Source organism: Leptopilina heterotoma, unplaced genomic scaffold, assembly GCF_015476425.1.
Source record: "Leptopilina heterotoma isolate Lh14 unplaced genomic scaffold, ASM1547642v1 Lhet_53, whole genome shotgun sequence".
NCBI lineage: Eukaryota > Metazoa > Arthropoda > Insecta > Hymenoptera > Figitidae > Leptopilina > Leptopilina heterotoma.
The window spans coordinates 2,223,050-2,238,404 of record NW_025111115.1 but is presented as its reverse complement, the minus strand read 5'-3'; the positions used below and the strand labels follow the sequence as shown (position 1 = coordinate 2,238,404).

At 21.0% G+C, this 15,355-nt stretch overlaps 1 protein-coding gene across 9 annotated transcripts in view; it reads right to left on the bottom strand.

Moving 5' to 3' along the window:
• The window catches only part of LOC122508198 (broad-complex core protein), a 128,191-nt gene that overhangs the window by 30,846 nt on the left and 81,990 nt on the right, over window positions 1–15,355 (bottom strand). For 4 of the 9 annotated variants that reach the window (XM_043621390.1, XM_043621391.1, XM_043621394.1 and 1 more), the window contains exon 6: window positions 867–923. The exons of 3 other annotated variants lie outside the window; for them this stretch is intronic. In XM_043621390.1, the coding sequence (XP_043477325.1) occupies window positions 867–923 (57 nt within the window). Of the gene's footprint in view, window positions 1–866; window positions 924–8,160; window positions 8,822–15,355 lie in introns of those variants that run through there. 2 more of the 9 variants (XM_043621393.1, XM_043621395.1) reach the window with 1 other exon arrangement.

The following is a 15,355-nucleotide window of genomic DNA, read 5'->3' as shown; positions in this document are numbered from 1 at the left end:
TTGTTCTCAAAGTTTCAATTAATTACCGAATTATCAATGAAATCGTAAATTTTCATTTTTATCAATTTTTGATCCGAGGAATTCGAAAAAATAATTTTGAAATCAAATCAAAAGAATATTTTTAAAAGAAATTGAAAAAGAATTTTATTTTCTCTTTTTCTATACATGCGAAAAAATTCCTTGGAATTTTTTTCTTTTAATTAATTTGTATTTTTATTTTTATTTAATTTATATTTTTCTTTGTATTTAATTTCTACTTTTATTTGTAGTCAATCTCTACTTTTATTTGTATTTAATTTCTACTTTCATTTCTATTTAATTTAAATTTTTATTTCTGTTTAATTTTTATTTTTATTTCTGTTTAATTTTTATTTTTAATTTCTCTTTTAATTTACATTTTCATAATTTCATTTTCATTAAATTTTAATCAATATTCAAAAATAAAAATACTAAGAATATAAAAACACACATTCGTTACAATAGTTCATAATTAATTCAAGACTTGGAGAACAATGTTCAATAATAATTGAAGTTTTTTCATTTTCAAAAAAATATAATATGAATTATTTTAATATACATTTCATATTTAATCAAATATTGAAAGTAATGTCAATATTTCTTTAAATTTTTAAAATTGCCAGTGAAAAATAATATTGAAGTTCTTCAATTATTATATAAATAAATTTTAATAAAGAAATAATGGTTTTTTTAAATAAAATATATACAGTGTACTAAGTGCGATCGCAAAGGACAAAATATCGGACATGATGGCCACAAATTTTTTTTTTGATAATTTATATATTCATAATAATCAATTTCTTAATTAATTGTTATTATATAAATTGCATCTATCTACAGATACTTACTTTGTTTGTATCCTTTATAGGGTTGCCGCATTAAAAGTTGAAAATGGTCATTGGGAGCTAAAGGATAGAACAAAAATAAAATTCTTATTACCAAAAAATAAAATGTCGAAAAAATACTACTAATAGACTAAAAATAAAAATTTCTAGAGAATATTTACACTACTTTCGGCTTTATGATAATGTACAATTTTTAATAAATACGGAATTTTAATTACCTAACTTATTCCGATAAGTAAAATTAGAAACAAATAAAAATCTTAATTTTCAATTAGCTAAATAGTAAATAAATTTAAATAGTTTTTAATTTAAATAGATTTCAATAATTAATTTATTAATAAACAAATTTGAATAATAAATAAATTTAAATAGAAAATTTAAATAGTAAATAAATAAATTTAAATAGTTGAATTTTTTCAATTGAAATTTGTGGCCAACATGTCAAATTGCATCAATTTTTTTATACAATTATTCGTAGGGTATATTTAGATTCATGGGCAAATTTTTATTTACTGTGAAAAATTTCAGAACGAAAATATTTTCTTACCTATCATCCTTAATTTTGTCAAATTTTTGTCAAATTTTTACAAAAATTCAAATTTGTATCAGAAAATTTTTTTTTGTCGAAAAAATCAACAAATAGGAAATTTGTTTTTTTTTTATTAATTTATTTGTGCAATAAGCCACGTAGAAGAAATAATATTTCTCCAGTAAAATCGATATTTTTATGAATAGGAGCGAGAAAAAATGTAAAAAGAATTTTTTTAAGGCGTAGAAAAGAAAAATTTTATTCATAAATAGTGAAAATATCTTGAGTACATAATTTTTCTATAGAAAAAAAAATGAAATTCAAAATTTGCGATACCCTGAACCCTTAAAAATAAATATTATTTACATGAAAAAAAATAATTCAGATGGATTATTTGTTTATCCACTTTATAAATAAATGCGCCTAGACGAGTATATAATCCATATATATGTAATAATATATATCACAATAAAAAAATCTTAATTTAATTTTTCGCAAGAAAAATTTCTTTCTTTCGCACGAATCACAGTGTCGCAAAACTTTTTTTTTTATGATAATCGAGTGTGGCTTATAAATTAAAACTGTTTTTTTTATTAATTAATTAATTATTAAGACTGTTATATTTATTATTATTAATTATTTTTTTATTTTAAAAAATAAAAAAAATACATCCTCTATGAAGCCTCGACGACTGGTAACAATAAAACAATGTTCCAGTTTTATAAAATATGTAAATTCGACCTAATGGTCGTTAACAAAATCGTAGATGAATATTGTCATAAAATAAATTATAATTTATTGGTGAAAATGATAACAAAGGCATTTTTAAGGGATGATAAAAAAGGTGTAGAGAGAGAGAGAGAGAGTAAGATATATTATAATTTTTGTATATATAAAAATGAAGTCTTTTTTGAAAATTTATCTCAAATATATAGCACCATTAGAGAAGCATTTATAGCCATCAACAATATAAAATATATCAAAAGTCTTATTTTTTGTCGAATGGATGGAAATTATTGTGTAAAATAGTAAAGTTTTTTTTTCAATTTACTTTTTACAAAGAGAAAAAAATTGTCAGCTTTTTTGGAAAGCATTAGAAAATATTTTTTGAATAACCTATAAATTTTTTTTATTTTAATTTTTGAACTCAATTTTAATTTTAATTTTAAAATCAGTTGAAAGAAAAATTAATAAATATGATCCTGAAGTTTTTAACGTTCAAATAAACGAAATATTTTTCTGTTACCAGATTAGGAAATATTTTTTAAAATTCTGATCTTTTTCTTAAAATATTTTCTAATCCTTCTTTTCTAAAACGAGCTTTTAATCAAAAAACTTATCAATGAAACAACTTTTCAATAAAAAATATTTCTAATCAATTGTGGTTCCAAAAGTATATTTTCCCCACAAATTTTAATTTCAAAAATAAATTTTTCTAACAATTTATGATTTTAAAAACGTTTTTTTTTCATAAAAACTGTATTTTTTAATACAAATAAAATAATAATAATAATATTCAAATAAAAGAAACAATGAATTTTTTCGGAAATTTCAATTTATTAAAGTATAAAAACTTGATTGCATAACAAACATTTAGAAATTATATTTTAGAAAGAATACCCCAATCATTAAAAATATTTTTTAATTAAAACTATCTTTTATTACAAAAAACTTTTGATTACAAATATTTTGTATTAAAAATATTTCGTATTGGAAAAATTTTTATTAAAAGTAATTTTTATTACAAATTTTTTTTAGTAGAAATATTTTCTATTAATATTTTTTAGTAAACATATTTTCTACTAATATTTCTTAATACAAATATTTTTTACTAAAAATATTTTCTATTCAAAATATTTTCTATTAACAATATTCTTTTTAGAACCTACTTTTGAATCAAAATATTTGATATTAAAAATATTTTGTATTACAAATATTTAGTATTAAAAATATTTTGTATTACAAATATTTGATATTAAAAATATTTTGTATTACAAATATTTGATATTAAAAATATTTTGTAGAAAAATATTTTATAGAAAAAAATATTTTGAAGAAAAAATATTTTGCAGAAAAAATATTTTGTAAAAAAAATATTTTGTATGAAAAATATTTTGTATGAAAAATATTTTGTAGAAAAAATATTTTGTATGAAAAATATTTTGTAGAAAAAATATTTTGTATGAGAAATGTTTTTTATCAAAAAGATTTTCTATTAAAAATATTTTTTATTAAAAAGATTTCCTATTAATAATATTCTTCATTAAATATATTTTTCATTAAAATTTAAAAATATTCTTTATTAAAAATATACTCTATAAAAAAAATTTTCAATTAAAAATATTTTCTTTTAATATTTCTTAATACAAATATTTTCCATTGAAAATATTTACATAAATTACCGATTGCAATAAAAATTGTAAACTTAACTCTTACATTTAGAAACTTTGCAATTAATTTTTTCAAATTAAAAAAATTATTGTGTATTTTAATTTTGAAAAAGAAATAAATAAATTTTCATTTATCGTTTCATTTGAAAATTGCAAACTTTAGGATCTGTAATAAAAAATTCTAATAATGAAAGAAGAAAAAAGTGGAAAAAGTGAATAAAGTGAATAATTTATACAATTTAATATTTATATCCAGAATTGAAAGTGTTATTTCAATCCTTTTTGTTCATTTAAATGTTGGAAAATTGAAAATTATTTGTAATGGAAAATAATCAATGGGAAAACAATGATAACATTAAAAAAGAACTCTAAATATACAATCAAGACTCAAAATTACAAAAAAAAATTTTTTTATTTTCATTTAGAATTATTAATTTTATTTAATATTTTTTTATTATTTTAAATAATGTAGGTTTAATTTGAAGTAAAAATATAAAATCGTAAGGTACATAAAAGTAATATTTAGAGTACAAGAGAAATGTTTCGATTCAGTAAAAAAAGATTATTTTTAATTTTTTTTCATTATTTTTAATTATTTTTAATTTTAACTCTTTGAGTTTTTTTTCTTTTTTTGCATTTGAGTCTTTGATGTTTTTAGTTATTCGAAGGATATACATTGTATATAGACGAGTTTGTGTGATATTATATATAATAACATTGTAGATACTTAAATACTTGGATTAATTTTACTTTAAGTCTCAGTCGTTTGTACTGCGGCAATATACGGGAGTAAATGTTATAAAACTTTTTCTTTTTTTTTACTCTCGCTTCTCAATTCTTTTAGCAACTAATCAACGAATAAGCCTTAATAGGCACTAACTTTATCTGCAACTACAACAGTTTTTTTTACAACTACTTGATCGACTGAAAATTATCTCTGCGTATTTACAGGTGAAAATTAATTCGATAGTATAATAGTTAATAATTAATAATTGAACTTTCATTTTAATCGGAGCACTCTGTTAACGCACAGCATCAATCATCTTGGTATGAAATTTTTTAATTTTTACTTTTCATACATTTATTGTGTCTATATATTTCTATCATCTTTATATTGTTCATAATTCTATTATCTTCATATTGTTTATAATTCTATTATCTTTAGATTGTTTATTTTTCTATTATCTTTTTTTTTATTTCTATTTTCTTTACATTGTACAATTTGTAAAAAAAAATTGAAATTTATAGCATAGCCACTCTCACTTTATCTCAAATTATCTACTATTTTAAAATTCACATTTTTTAATATAATAATAATTGTAATTATTTTACAATTTTTGTAATTTTTTACAATTTTTTTAAATTAAAAAAGATGATTTATTAAATAAACTTATAAAGTACCCGCATCGATATAGTCTCCCGTTGAAGAATTAGAAAATTTTATTTTCATCCCACTAATTATTATTTTTTTTTAATTACTTATCGTGAAAAATTAGAGATTGTAAGACAATTAATATAGGAAAATATAAGTTAACGAATTTTAAATTTTACTTGACCTCTATTAAAGGATTTTTAAAGAAAAATATACATTTTTTTCTCTTAAATGTTCAGTTTAAGAATATGCAACATGTTTTTTTTTTGTTGTATAAGACGAGCTTATCGCGATCACTGTAAGATTAACCCTTCTACATTATTATTTACATATCACGTTATTCAAACTGCATGACAATAATGAATCCCACGTGGAAAAGATTATCGGTAATTTTAGCGGAAATTCCTTGGAGTTCTTTTGGAAAAAATCGGCAAAAAATTTTTTTTTATTCAAAAAAATGAAAAAATTAGAATAGTTTTGCGAAAATAATTTAAAAATCAAAATAAAAGTTAAAATCAAAGTCACGTGAAAAATGGAAATCAAAGTGAAAGTCGAAGTCAAAGTTGAATCGAAAATTAAATTACAAATTTGCATCTCTGATAATTTTTTGACGTGGGAAAGTACATGCAGAAAAAAGATTCATTTAAATTACAAATTATTAACATTCTTTCTTTCGTTAGTGATAAATTTACACTACTTTTGTAATTAATACAATAATTTTTTTTAAATATTGAAGAAAAAAAAATTTAGAACGTTGAAAATCTTAGTAAACTAAATTGCAATAAAAAAAATTGTAACCTTAAATTTTTTTCTGCAGTACTGTTTCATTAAACTGTAAAAACGAAGTCAAAATCCACAATGTTGATTAGCGGAAAAATTTGTTGAATTTGATTTTTTTTTTCAAAAACTATACAACAATTTAAACAAATAAAATTCTTTTCTTTTTATACATTTTTATGGCAATATTGTTGCGTTATTTTCGAGTATTTTTTTTCGTTTGATTATTTTTTATCGTTGTTCAACCCTGTGGACTCGAAATCGTTCCGTAAAAACACCTTCCGAACCAAAATATATTCCGCGAGAAAATATTCACTTTGGCACTATACATCCTTATAGAAAAATCTACTTATAATTATCCTATAATGAATTGAGTGTAAGGAAGACAACTTAATTTAAAACAAAAGTTTATTTATAGAGTGGGGTGAAAGAGACACTTTTCTACTTTTTGCGCTACAAAAATAAATATTTAATCATTTTTTTTTTATAGAAATTAATATAATTAATTTTCTTCAAAAATTATTTTCATTATTCCGATAATTCATTTCTAGAATTTTCAACTAAAATTCTTCAATTTTTGTTTATAATTTTTGAAAAAGTTCTTTGTAAATTTTCTCAAATTCTTTTGTTTACAATTTAATATTACGAAATTTCGATTATTCTGACATTCTTCAATTAAAAGTATAAAAAGTCCAAATTTTCAAAGATTTTAATTTAGAATTCATTTTTATATCAATGTTTATTAGAAAATTCTACGAGAATTTAGTTATTTAAGTATAAAAATCAGGCCTGATAAAAATAAATATTTTATTAAACAATTGAATGTTTCTTGAAATTGAATTTTCATAAAGAATTTTATCAACAAATTTTTTAAATAATTGAATTCTCTTGACAAATTTAAATTTTAATAAAATTTTTAAGAATAATTGTATTTTTTAAGGAATTTGATGAAAATTTTATTAAAAATAATTGAAATTTAGTTAAGAATTTTATTAAAAGTTTTGAAAATAATTGAATTTCAGAGAAAAATTTTATAATTCATAAAGATAATTGGAATTTTGACGAGAATTTTTGTAAATTTTTAAACATAATTGAATTTTAGAGAAGAATTTTATTATTTTTAAACATAATTGAAATTTTGACAAGAATTTTTATTAGATTTTTTAAAAATAATTGAATTTTGAAGACGAATTTTATTGTTTTTAAGCATAATGGAATTTTGGAGAAGAATTTTATTATTTTTAAAGATAATATTGAAATTTTGACAAGAATTTTTATTAGAATTTTTGAAAATAATTGAATTTTGAAGACGAATTTTATTATTTTTAAAAATAATTGAATTTTGTAGAAAAATTTTATTATTTTTAAAGATAATTGAAATTTTGACAAGAATTTTATTAAAATTTTCGAAAATAATTGAATTATGTAAAAGAATTTTATCATTTTTAAAAATAATTGAAATTTTCACGAGAATTAAAAAAATTTTTTGAAAATAATTGCATTTTGGAGAAGAATTTTATTATTTTTAAATGCAATTGAAATTTTGCCAAGAATTTTATTAAAAATTTTGAAAATTATTGAATTTTGGAAAAGAATTTTATAATTTTTGGAAATAATTGAATTTTGGAGAAGAATTTTATTATTTTTAAAGAATAAAATAACGTGAACTAAAGAATTTCAATTTAAAATTGAAATTTTGACAAGAATTTTATTAAAATTTTTGAAAATAATTGAATTTCGAAGAAAAACTTTATTATTCTGCAATTATTTCTAATTGCTTCAAAATTCAATTTGGTTCAATGTTTTTAACTAAAATTCTTTTATGAATCCATTATTTTTCATAATCAATGAAATATATATTAAAAAATTTAACTAATTTCAGAAGAATTTTAGTTTTAAAAATTTTTAACTTTAAATCTAACTTTTTTTTATATTTCTAATTAAATTTTATTCATCAAAATTAAAATTTTACAAAATTTGAAATCAAAATCTTTTAAAGTTCATTTACTTATGTAAATTGTAAATACGCAATTCTTTTAAAATTGAATTAATTTTGAAATATTTGAGTGAAATTAGATTTCAAGACTAAACACAATAACTTTAGAAAACAACAATTTTTCCAGGATTTGGACGATCCACAAGTTTTGAACGTTGAAATGAATGAAATACTTTTTATTAAAAACATTTCCATAAATTGCTAATTGCAATAAAAATTAAAAACGAATTTTATATTTAGAATCTTTATAGAGACACAAAAAATAATAAAAATTTAATTTGTAGAAGAAGAAAATAAATTTTGTTCGTTTGAACGTTCAGAACTTTAGGATCATGGATTTTTGGATCGAAATTCCCTGAGGTTTCCAGGTTTTTACAAAGTTTATAAAATTCCCTGACATTTCCAGGTTTTCAGGTTGCGTAGCAACTTTGATCTTCTATTGTTCTAAATGGCTTTTTCTCAATCCCACTCTATAAAAAAATTCTAAACAGACACAATTTTGAAATTTGATTTTTCAAAATTCATTGTCATTATTATCATGATAATTGTGATAATTTTTATTATCGTTATGAAAAGTTGAAAACCGGCCTCATCCTAAGCGTGAATTTTGCTGCTGAGAATAAGGTCGATGATGTTGTTGTTGTTGTTGTCTTAGCTCCTCTTCTTCCCTTCGCTGTTGCTCGTTCTTACTGTGCTGTCGGTGGTAGATGCTCTTATGGTTGCGGAGGCTGTTGAGACTGGAATAAACCCTCTTGCAGATGTTACAGATTGGTTCCTTGCTGGGCCTGGTGTGCACGTTCTGTATGTGCCGCTTCAACCGCGTTAAGGAAGTCAGGTTTTTGTTGCAAGGCTCACATCGAAACTCATCGGTCGTGCTGCTGCCGGCCAACAGACCTGGCGGCAGAACCAGACACAGGGTGTTACTTTTGTTTTTTCACTTTCTTTTTTTTAGTATCTTTTTTTTATTATCTTTTTTTGGAGTATCATTTTTAATAGTCAATATTTGAATTGATACTCTATTTCTTATTCTCATTTTTTTTAGTTTTACTCTTTTTTTTGACAATATCTCAGCTTATTAGATCATCTTATTAGTTTTCTTTCAATATTTTTTTCGTGTCAATTTTTTTTAACGCCACCTTTATAAACCGTGTGCCTTAGTCATTTTTTTTTTGCCACCATCACCCGACAAAAGCCGTGCCCGAAAATTTGTGCTTTTTTTAAATTTACTTTTTCTTGGTTAAAAATTCGCTCTTTTTTTATTTACGCTCGTAGATGTCGTGCGCTTTATATTCTTGGAATTTTTGACAAGATTCTCACACTCTATGTCAGTTTTTGTTTTTACCCTTTTTCCCTCACTATCAAAATTTTCTATGTTTTGTTTAAATTAATTAATTTAATTAAATTTAAATAATTAATTACATATTGAATTTTTTTGTCAAAATCAATTTGTTTATTATTCAATTTCAATTTTCTTAATATTATTTAATATATTTTTTAACAATTTCAAATTATTTTTAAATAATTTCAAATAAATTTTAATATTTTTAAACAATTCAAAATATTACTGAACAATTGAAAATATTTTTCAATAGTTTTAAATATTTTTCAAAAGTTTTAGATAATTTAAAGTACTTTTTAATATTTTTCTGTTACTTTTAAGCAGTTTACAATATTTTTTTTTTGTAATTTTTCAATCTTTTCAAATAGTTTTTAAGATTTTTAAATATTTGTCAATAGTTCTAAATATTTTTTGCTATGTTTTGCTATTTTTAAAAAGTTTTTAATATTTTTGAATAGTTGTAAATAGTTTTAAATATTTTCTGCTATGTTTTGCTATTTTTAAAAAGTTTTTAATTTTCTTAAATAATTTGAAAAGTTTTTAATATTTTCGAATACTTTCAAATAGTTTTTTAGTTATTTTAAATTCTTTCGAATAGTTTCCAATATTTTTAAATACTTTCCAAATATTACAAATGATTCCAAATACTTTTCAATTATTTTTAAATACTTTTACATAATTTTGAAGTACTTTTTAAATATTCTGTTTTAAAAGAATTTTGAAGTGCTTTTTAAATACTTTTCACTAATTTTAAGTATTTTTTATATACTTTTTTAATACTTTTAAATAATTTTTAATTACTTTTTAAATACTTTTAAATACTATTAAATAATTTTTTATTACTTTTTAGATACTTTTAAATAATTTTCAACACTTTTAAATAATTTTAAATACTTTTGAATAATTTTAAATACTTTTGAATAACTTTAAATACTTTTGAATAATTTTAAATACTTTTGAATAACTTTAAATACTTTTGAATAATTTTAAATACTTTTGAATAATTTTAAATACTTTTGAATAACTTTAAATACTTTTGAATAATTTTAAATACTTTTGGATAATTTTAAATATTTTTGAATAATTTTAAATATTTTTGAATAATTTTAAATACTTTTAAATAAGTGTAAATATTTTTAAATAATTTTAAATACTTTTAAATAATTTTAGATACTTTTAAATAAGTTTAAATACTTTTGAACACTTTTGAATACTTTTGAAATACTTTCTAAATAATTCGTAAATTTTCTGTATCTACTTTTTTATGTATTAAAAATATAAGTGCAATGAATTTAAAATATTTTTTTAATAATTTTTTTTCATCAAATATTTTTGAAAATTATTCCAAAAAAGGATTTGCAAGGAAATACAGTAATTTTCAGGGGGAGAAATGTGACGAAAGAGGGTGAGACAAAACCTGTAAATAATTTCCAAGAAATAAAAAGCAAAACATCTTTACAAGGTAATATTAATTAACGAACTTAGTTCTTTTATATATAAATGTATAGTAGAGCACAAGCAATCCAAGAGTCCAGCAATCGTTTCAGAGCGATGACGTTAGTGTTCAGGTCAAAGGCACCATATATGGATCCATGTTGATGCATATTATTTACAGCAGGAGATAATAGTGCAGATTTTTTTATTTTTTAACGTTTATGTAGATTTTATATATAAAATATTTACAGGTGTGATGTGTTTCAATGGTAGCGATGAACAAGGCGGAGGTTCTGCGATCAGCAGAGATTACTTCAATTTTTTTTTTTTTTTTAAGTTTTTTTGACAAAGAAGAATAACTTTTTTTTTATTCCAACTAAACCCACCGAGTAGAAAAATAATTGAAAAATGCATTTTTTTTAACTATACAGATTATTTATTTCTTATTAACTTTTTTACGCAAGTACAATAGCAGTCTACATTATTTTTGTTTTTCAAAAAACGAGTGATTTATAATTATGGCAAAAAAAAGGGATTTTTTATCGTGATAAATAAAGAATAATTGTTTCTTTAAAAGAAATTAAATTTTTAAACGAAATTTATTTATTGTTAAACTAAATACTTTTTAGTCTATTTTTGAAAATTTTCATTTTAAATGTCTTTTTAAATTACTTTTTTTATAATTTGCTAATTGTCAGTAATGTAAAATAATAATGTTTTATTTCAATTTTGGTGAATTTCCCAAAAAATCGAAATTGAAAATTAAAAACAATGAGAAAAAAACCAAAAATATCATTTATGATAATTAAAGTAAAATTAAAGTTAGAAAAAAGTAGAAATAATTCTTCACAGGGTCTTCTGTTATAAATTTTTTTCAATTTCTATTATTTTATTCTATTTCAAAAAGTTCCATAAGTTCAACAATCAATGAAGTTTACTGTGAGTAAAGTTCACAACGTTAAAAATCGAACATTTTTAAGAAAAAATACTTTTTACGCTAAAAAGAATATTTTTTGTTTACAAATTTTTATTTTTGAAATTTCTGTTCAATATTATGAGAAAAAAAAATTTCTAGAGAAAAATTTCTTTTTTTTTGTCAAAAAATTATTTTTTCTTCTAAATTGTTGATTATAAACGTTGCGAACTTATTTGTTATTTTATTTTTTTACATTTATCATATTATTTTTATTATTACTTTTTTTTATTTATTACTTATTATTTATTATTAATAGTCAATGAAAAACTTTTTGAAATATAATTTTAATTTAGAAATTTTTAATTATACAAAATAATTTTAGAAATTAATTTTTAACTTTTAAGAATAAATGGTCATGATTGCTTTCAATCTCTCTTTGCGAACGTCATTTGTTGGCGGAACGATTCGTATACAAAATAATACAATAGAATGTCTCTAAAAGTTTTAAGCGTTCAAGTGAACGATTAATCCATTACTTTCTTTAATTTGAATTTTATTATTAAAAAAAGTTTTTTTTGTAGTTTAAAAAATTAATTCTTATAGAAGTTTAATTTCAATGTAAACTTAGTTTGTAAAATTTTATCTTACTTTTTTCATTTCAGTACAAAATGCAAATATTATTAAAAAAATATTATTTAAACATTTTAAACATTAAAAAAATATATTGTTCATTGGAGCTTTCAAAACTTTTAAGAAAAGAAACAGAAAACCCCATTTTATTATTGAAATTTTTATTTAGAATTAAATTTGTAAAAAAATTAAATTATATAGTTGTTGTTTTAATTTTGAAAGAGGAAAAATAGAAATCAGTAAACGTTTCACGGATCATAGAAAAAAAAAATATTTTCCGAAAAAGTAGGCGTAAAGTTTACGTAAAGTAAACGTAAAGTAGACGTAAAGTAAACTTAAGTAAACGTAAGGTAAACGCAAGGTAAACTTAAAGTAAAACAACAAAAAGTAAATATTTCGTTTTTCATACAGTAAAAAGAGAAAATAAAAATAATAACAACAGCGCAAAAATATGAGATGAAAACTGAGGCCCTTAATTATAATTCGCATCTTCTATCTCTTATATATAATGTAAGTATTTTCATAAATTATTTTCACTAACTGACAGTTAGTGAAGCAGGTCTGTTACATAATTAATCTCACTTTTTTTGGTGAAGCGTAAAAAAACACAGTCAGGTATAGAATCATAAATTGTGCACGAGAGATAGAGAAGAGGATAAAAGAGAGAGAGAGAGAGAGAAAGAAAATGATCGGACGGATCACCTGCTGCAAAACTTTCTCTTTGTGCTTTTTTATACAGTTAAATAAAATAAAACCAAAATACTTTCGGCAAAAGGTAGACAGTAAAAGACCAGCTAACGAAAAAAGGAAAGCTAATAAAAAAAAGAGACGTTTAAAATAAAGCAAAAACAAAAAAAAGTAAAATTGTATTTTGATACGCGCAAACGAACTTTACTGCGGCATTATATTTCGGTACTGATCCTGGAATGGCGAAAAGGGTGAAATTAAATGTTCGAGTGGTTGTAAATAATTTTCGATTCAATGCATCTCTGTGCTAGCTTCCAATATTTAAAACTTTGCGCCCCTTTGTACTCCACGTGCTTAACGGCTCGGAATCCAATTCTAAATGAGTACGGAAAACGATACTCGATTTTGCTTTTTCGTTAATCCAATGACCATTCAAACAATGAATACCCATTTGTTATGTGAGTTACATCTCATTCGCACAATGTAGCTGATATTTAATCCCACTGATTGATAGCAATTGTCAAAAGATTTTGTATGATACTACTGTTTCATTTTCACCCCCCCTCCCCTCCCCCCATTTCCCCCCCTGCGCGCACCATCCAGTCTCAGTCGGATATTATTTCATTTACTTTTCAAAACAATCACTAAAATTTTAATTATCTCACCATTGTCAAAAAGTCCATGGTCAATTAATAACTCGTGTATAATCAAAAGGACTTTTCTTTTTTTTTTCTTTTTTTTATCTGTGTCATATACGCTTTTTTTTATCCTTTGTCTCTCGTGCACAATAAATTCTCATTAATAGAATTAATAATTTTGGTTGTATTTGTCGATTCACTGGTTTTTATGAAATAAAAATGAGATTTCCATTTATTATATATATTTGAAAATAATAAATATTCAACTTTTGAATTGTGTTGAAAATGATTCTTGTTTTTGGAGAGATGGATTTTATTAAATTTGAGTGAACAATATTGATGATTGCTGCAGACATTGGATATTAGAACATTTCTCGACTATTTGACTCATTGTCGACTATTTTTAAAAAATTAATTGTTTTTTCGACTTAATTTAATAGAATTAAACTTTTTCGTCTATTCGTCCTCAAAATCACAACAAAATAAGAACTATTGTTTTTTGAAAAATGCAAATTCTTTCAATGAAGTTGAAGTCCACAACGATGAGCAACAATAGAAATTTATTAAATCTTTGAAATTGAAATTTTCAAGAATTGCAGTTGTAATTTTTGGTAATAAATAAATTGCAAAACGTTTGAAATTGAAAATTTGAATCTTGAATAGTTTTAATTAAAAAAAAGAACGAAGTTTTTTTTAACAAATTTTAATAACATTTTTTTGACAATAGTTTAATTTTTGATTATTGTATATTGAATTTAAAAAATATTGGAATTGAAATTTTGTAAAATTGACTTGAAAATTGAAATATAATTAATTTTTTATGCTTTTTAACTAAAATTATGATTTTTTTTAAATAATCGAATTCTCTAAGAATTCTGTCAAAATTATCAAAAAATAATTGATTTAAAGGAAAAATTTAATAACAAATTCTAGACAATTATTGAATTTTCTACGAAATTGTTGCATTAATTTTTGGAAATAATTGAATTTCAGATTGTTTGAAATTAAAATTTCCAAAAATTTGAATCTTGAATAATTTTAATATTTTCTTCAGCCCTGGGAACATTCTTAATAAATCAATAAATTAAAAATTCTGAAGAACTAAGTTTTTTTTAATAATTTTAATTCGATGGCAAACTATTTTAAAAAAATTGAGATTATAAAAAATTCCAACGGTGTTCAAAGTCCAATAATGTTTAAATATTTAATTTGAATAATAATTAAAATTTTTAATAATTTTTCTTCAAAATTCTAGAAATAATTAAATTTTAGCAAAATTACAGTTGTTCAAAAAAATAATTAAATTTCAAATGGTTTCGAATTGAGATTATTAAAAAATTTGAAATAATTTCAAATGAAAATTCTAAAAAACTTAGTTTTTTAAGAAAATTTAATTCAGATTTTCTGAAATTAATTGAATTTTTAACAGTATTTTTAAATATGAAAAATTTTCAAACCATTGAAAATTAAATAAATTGAATTAAAAATAATTGAATTTTAATTAATTTAATAATATAAAGATTTTTTAAGTCAACTTTTTTAATTTAAATAATGGAATTTTAATTAATTTTAAAGTAAAGAATTTTTAAGTAAACTTTTTTATTTAAATAATTGAATTCTCAAAATTATTAAAAATAAGTGATTAGGAAAATGATTGTAGTTAAAATTTCTAGAACATAATTGAATTCGAAAGAAGTTACAGTTGCAATTTTTCGAAATAATTGAATTTCGAAAGGTTGTAATTGAAATTTTCCAAAAAATTTTCAATTACCGTATAATTTAAA